This window comes from Mustela nivalis (genome assembly GCF_964662115.1).
Source record: "Mustela nivalis genome assembly, chromosome: 11".
Lineage (NCBI taxonomy): Eukaryota > Metazoa > Chordata > Mammalia > Carnivora > Mustelidae > Mustela > Mustela nivalis.
Window position 1 is genome coordinate 85,247,022 of NC_139030.1, and position 6,366 is coordinate 85,253,387.

A 6,366-nucleotide genomic window follows, 5' to 3' on the forward strand; every position below is an offset into this window, starting at 1 on the left:
CAGGACACCCAAGGCTGCAGCCCCTCCAGTTTGGCCCCTGAAAGTGCCAGCCACTGAAGACCACCACCACTCTTGGCAGAAGCCACACAGTTTGGCACATTTATAAAATATGTAAAACAGGGTGGGGTGAGGGGAGACAGAAGCATGAGGTGTCCAGGGTGGTGTGACAGACACCAGACATGCACCGTGCATTGAAGCCCCCTCCCCCAGCCCCTCTCCCTAACCCAGCCCAGAGCAGCACCCCCCGCCCCCCTCCCCTGCCCCTGCCCTCAGGCTGTTGGCTTTGCAGAGGACAGGGGACCAGGGTGAGGGGTGCTGCCATTTGCCCCATGGACAAGGACAAGAAGCCTTAGTTGAGTCTGGTTGAGAGGTGGAGCAATGGGGGAGGAAGGCAGACCTCCTCCACATTGACATGCAGGAGAGTGGCCTGTGGGACCCCAGCGGTGGGAGAGGAGGCAGGGCCAACCTTAGACAAGCCCTATCAATCAGAAATCTAAGGCAAGGGTCCCAGTGTCCCCTCCAAGCCCACCCCTCCATACATATACACACACACACAGGCGACACACTCACAACCCTGAGCACACCCCAATGGGGCTCACACCCCGCATCCCTCAGGAGCCCCTCTGGAGCTAGGGAGGAGGCTTGCCCCTTAGACCAGGGCTAGCCTGAGACAGGTCCTCCCTTCTGGTAGCCAGGCCAGCCCTCTTCAGGGTGGGGAGAGGGACAGCCAAGGCCACAAGGCCAGGCGGGCTGGGTGGTGGTCCAGCAGGCCTCCCCAAGCCGGCAGAGCTGGTGACCATAGAGTCTAGGTGGGCGGGTGTGCAGGACTGCTATACCCGCACAGGGGGCCCTGAACAGGCCGTCAGCGGCCCCCGAGACCCATACTCATAGTCCGCATCTGTGGGCGAGGCCATGAAGGAGCTCAGTGAGCTCCCAGTCTGCCGGTCCCGGAAGCTCTGGATGTAGCTCTGTGGGAGAGTGAAGACAGGAGTGAGAGAGGCACTGCAGACCCTGCCCAGAAGGCCACCTTGGGCAGAGAGCCTGTCCCTGCACCCCATGACCTGAGACTCAGCCCACACTGCCTTAGGCCCAGGACCTCACCACACTGGGAGTCCACAGCCCTGAGACCCTCATTAATATTCATACTCAGGACACCTTTCCCCCAATCCTAGAGCTGGACCCCTCTGGCCCATTGGGCAGGGGTTACAATAGGTAGACAAATGCTAGGCCTGCTAGATAGTGATTAGCCCCGGAGGAGGCCTAGCCCTGCTGGGCAGAGTCTGCCGCATTCCCTTCTTCCCCTTTGGGGCTGGAGAGGCTCAGGGTGCTCACCGGGGAGAGGACATCTCCGTTGAAGCGTTTGATGGGCACCGGCCTGCGCCGATAAGCCGGGTCAGGGGGCCCGGGCCTTGGAGGAGCCCGGGGGCCTCTGGACGGTGCCCGAGGGGGTCTCTTCTTCCTCCGCTTCTCTTTGCGCTCCTCCTGCTGGCGAATCCGCATCAGCTGCACGCGTCGCCGCTGCCGGCTAATGACCACTGTGAGGGGTGGGGCAGAGAAGGGTCTCACAGGCCACCTGCCTTGTCTTCCCCAGGCCTCCCCAATCCACCCTGTCCGAGGGCTCCAGGCTTCCAGAATCCCCTTGTCTGCGATCCCCCATTTCCCCTTCCTTTCCTGGTCTCCCACCTCCCAAATGGGACTTCTTGCAGTTGTTTTTGTCTTCCAAGAGTCATATGGAAGATTCCTAGACTTCTAAGTACTCCTTCTCCAGCTGTTACCCCTTTTCCCAGCCTGAGCCCCAGATGACTCACCTAAACCAGCCCTCATTCTCCATCAATGGGGCAACTGCTGTCTCCTTCTCACTGATCTGCCTTTCTACACTTGCCCTCCCCGATGTTGTCTACACTTAGCAGCCAGAGTGACCACCCCAAATCCTAGATGAGATTATAGCCCCCCTATTTAAATCTACAATAGCATCCCATTGCCTTCCTGGTAAAATCTAGAGTCCCCATCATTGCCCAAAGGGCCCACACTAACGGCATGCCTCCACCCACCACACTCCCGCCCACGTCCTCAGCAAGCCAATCTCTTGCTTCTGTGGACCTGCTCCTGCTGTTCCCTCTTCTCTAGCTCTTTGCATGTGGCCTCTTATCCTTCAGCACTCTACTTAAATGTCACCTCTCCCAAGTGGCCTTCCCTGCCTACCCTATCTATAATAGCCTCTGTCAGTCACTTGTTTATGTTGCCCTACATTTCTCTTTCATATAACTCCAGACCTGGAATTACCTAGTGCCTGCATTCTGTTGTCTGTCTCCCTCCACTTGAATGTAATCCCATGAGGGCAGGGACCTTTTCTTTTGGATCCCCTGTGCCTGAAATGGGCTTGCCACAGACCCCACACAACCCTATACCTTGTTGCAGAACGAAGGTTGGACTAAGGTCCTGCCTTCCCAGACCCTGAGCGGGTCAGCTCTCCAACTCTTCTGAGATGTGCACAGCTCACCTGGCCACTGGTGTACACAGCCCTATTCCCCCACACCCCATTCCCTCCGTCCCCCACCCCCACCCATCCCTGACCACTCATTTCTCTCTCATCCACCCTGGCTTGTACCCTCTCACCTTCCGTGTGGGAGTCCCCCTCGGCCGTCACCCGCCACTGCACCAGAACGCCCATCAGGCTGAGCAGGGGCCAAAGTGCCAGCAGGGCCCAGCTCCGCCAACAGAGGGGGGGTACCGGGGCGGCACGCAGGCGCTCCACCGCATAGCGCCCCAGTAGCAGCAGCTCGGCAAAGTAGTCGGCGGCAGTGGCAATGAGCGCAGCACCAGTCACGGCGGTGGCCAGGGTGGTGAGTGGTCGGGGCCAGCGCAGTGTGAGCAGGGCACAGAGTAGGCCGCCCCCCAGCAGCAGCCCCAGTGGGCCCCACACGGAGCCCGGCTGGTAGTAGGGTGCGGAGCCCAGCAGGGCGGCAGCAGCGAGCAGCAGACCGAGCAGCAGCCCAACCAGGAAGAGACCCACGCTGCGCACCAGCATGGCCACCAGCCCGCAGAGCAGCCCAATGCCCAGTGCGATGCCTGCACTTGCCCCGGCACTCAGCTGCGTCTCCAGCACCCGCTCTCGGTAGCACAGCAGGAAGATGACCACCGAGCCAAACAGCAACCCAGTGAGGAAGAGCACTGCCTTGAAGCAGCGGTAACCTGGAGGGGAACAAGGGCTAGTAAGGGGCCAAAATGAAGTCACTGGACTCCAGGCAGGAGATTGGAGGGTTCATGGACATGGAATCACGGGGGAAGCAGTAGCAGGACACTAAGATCAGAGACCCCCCCCCCCCGGGTCACTGGTGTCCTGAAGGCATCAGTGATGGGACCACTGAGGTCGAGGCAGATCAGAGAGCTAGGTCACTGGGAGTCACTGGGAAAATAGAGAGACAGAGTTATTGAGATGAGCGTTGGGTCTTTGAGGGTCATAGGAGTCAGATAAATCATTGGAGTCAAGAGTGAATCAGTGATAGGGACATTAGGATCTTTGGAATCATAGGGCTCAGAGAGATAGGTCATTGGAGTCACAAGGGGATCATCAATCAGAATCATCATGGCCTTGGGAGGGACTGTTCAAAGAGATGAAGGATTCAGAAGTCAGAACTTGAGAGATGAGGGTAACACAGGTTCAGAAAGATGAGGTCTTTGAGGGGCCATAGGGCTTCAGAGATATGACATTATTAGAAAATGACAAAAAGAATGGAGAAGCATGGTTATTGGGGAGGGGTTCCAGAAGATGAGGTCATTGCAAGTAGGGAAATCAACAGACATGGAAATGTTGAGAGTATTAAAGGGTTTCCGAGAGAGGCTAATATTGAGGCCAAAGAAATAGGAGATCATGGTGGGGGAAGTGTAGACAATGGCATCACAGGGGTCAAAGTGTTAGGAGTAATAGAGGGAGACAGATGGATGGGAGGTAATGAGATAACAAGGTAGTTGGGGATCACTAGGGTCATAGGGTGTCAAAGAGGATTATAAGGGGAAACAGTGGTCATGGAGTTTCATCAAAATGGAAGTTACATCCATTAAAAGTACCTGAAAGGGTGAGGGATTTGTAAATACTGAGCAGTTGGGAAGAGGGAAGTCAGAGATGGAGATTAAGGGGTCATGGAGCACTAAAGAGAATGTTCATAAAGAGGAGATTGAGTTTCAGGAATGAGGGGAGGCATCAAAGTCCAGGAGGTTCTGCGATTAGAAAGAGAAATAGGGCATACATCAGGGCTCAGGGTTCAAGAGCCTGGGAGTGAGAGCATCTAAGGAGGGTAGGGTGGAGGAAAGCCCAGGAGAGGGTGTGTCAGGGTGCACTGAGCAACTGCAGAGGGAGTAGATATGGGCAGTGGAGGGCATGGGATGACAGACGCCTTGGAGATTTAGAATGTGTCCTGAACCCTTAGAAGGGCATTTCCTCTTGCTCATTCTGCAGTTGTTCAGGCTAGAGTTTGGGGGTGGAAGGGGAGGAACCATCTGGCTCCCATACATGCCTACTACACAGCCATTCTAGGGAGAGGTATAAAGGCTACAGAGCACTAATCTCAAGGCACCTCTGCCCAGCCTGGAATCCAGACCTCTGTGCCTCCTTTGTACTTCTTCCAGTTGCCTATAATGCTCCCCTGGAGGCCCCCAGCCCATGGAGCTTGTTCCCCATTCTGAAATCCTGTAACTCCTGCTGTAGTCATCGGGCACTTACTTCACTAGCCCATCTTACACCTTTATGCGAATTAGAAAAAGTCGTGTCTTCCCCTAGGCAAAGCAGCCTGTGCCAAGACCTAGAGTTTGGCAAGTGGAGCAAGGGCTAGATTTCAGCCCCCAGTTACCTATTCAGCCGAACTCCTTGTGCAGTGCCCCATCCTCTACAACTCTTCACAGCAGCCCTGATTACTAGAGCCTGCCTTGTAGGCTATCTCCATGTATGTGACTACTATTTAGCCTACCCTAACATGTATTACAGGGATGAAGGTCCTAGAAGTCTCTTCCCTATTGGACAATAAGTCCTGTGGTAAAGGACTATGTTCAATCACCGTACTAAATATTTTTAGTACCTACCTAGCAAACACATCTTTACCACAATAGCTATTATTTATTGAGTTCCTACTATGTTCACAACAACACAATGTGAGACAAATATCATTGTGTCCACTGTTCAGATGAGAAAACTGAGGCTCAGACAGTCATGGGCTAAAGTATCACAATTAGTAAGGTGCAAAGCCAGTTTCAAATTCAAGCATGCCTAATTCAAAAACCTGTGTTTTCTAGGATCTAGAGTCTAGATGATCCATGAACATGTGTGGGATGAAAGAAAGAGAAAAGAAAGATAGCCCAATGTTCCAGAGAAGATTTGGTGGGGTGAGGGGGCCTAGAGAAGTAATTGGGGAAACAGTGGGGAGCCCAGATAAGGGATGAGGTAGGGGTCTCACCGAAGAAGCAGTAGACGACTCCAAACAAACAGCACATGATGCAGACGAGGGCCGGCAGTGCCTGGTATCTGCGCTCCAGGGGCTGCTCACAGGGTGCACCCCAGAAGGCATCATCTGGCTCGGGGGGCAGCAGCTGGAACCGCAGTGTCGCCACAGTGCCTGGCATAGTGCTGGGAATGGAAGGTAGTCACCCTCCCAGGTCAGCCTGACAGAGAGGAAGTTGGAGTCAAGGAGGAGCCCTGGGTCTCCACCAGGATGGGGGCAAGAATGGGAGTGGGAGAACCAGGCAAGGACACCAGTAGACAAGGGAGTGGTGCCCAGATCATGCAGTTCTGCAAGCATTTCTGAAGTGGACAAAAGACAAAGGGAAACAAAGTGCCCGGCTAAAGGAGGCTAGGATGAAGAAGTTAAAAGGGGCAGTGGGTTCAGGAAAGAGGAGGGCAATGTGCTGCCGGTAAGAAGGAGGCAGCCAGGAGACTCCTCTGTGGGCGGCTAAATCTGGGTTTGTCCAAGATCTACCTGGGCTGGAGGCGACCTGAGCTTCTGAGCGAAAGAGGCTGTACAGGGGTCGGAGGGTCCGGGGGTGCGGAGCGCCAGAGGCCCCAGCTGATTGGGGTCCGGGAAAAGTCCGCCGTGCGGGGAGGGGGGCTGCTGGGCCGGAGGGACTGGTCTCTGTGCGGCGGCGTCGCTGCTCCGCCTCCAACACCAGCTGGCACTCCAGTCCCGCGAAGTCTCCGGACCCAGGCTGGGCCTGGGGAAGGGAAAGGAGCAGGAGCTGGGGCTTGGGCTGCCCCAGAGCCGCGGCCCCATGCCCTGAGCCCGCCCGCGGCCTTTGGTGCTGATGGACAGCTCCGGCCTCTGCTCCTGACGTCACTCAGGGCGCACCATCCAGGCAGGGGCGGGCTGCTTCTGACGTCAC

The 6,366-nt window shown here is 55.8% G+C and overlaps 1 protein-coding gene across 1 annotated transcript; it reads right to left on the minus strand.

Moving 5' to 3' along the window:
* Positions 1-70: 70 nt before the first annotated feature.
* TMEM198 (transmembrane protein 198) lies at positions 71-6,275 on the minus strand. Its single transcript, XM_082691539.1, has 5 exons — positions 5,967-6,275; positions 5,448-5,652; positions 2,617-3,192; positions 1,333-1,535; positions 71-968 (listed from the first exon to the last, which is right to left on the minus strand). The coding sequence occupies exons 2-5, from the start codon at positions 5,611-5,613 to the stop codon at positions 831-833; spliced, it is 1,083 nt and encodes a 360-aa protein (XP_082547665.1). The 5' UTR covers positions 5,614-5,652; positions 5,967-6,275; the 3' UTR covers positions 71-830.
* Positions 6,276-6,366: the final 91 nt, after the last annotated feature.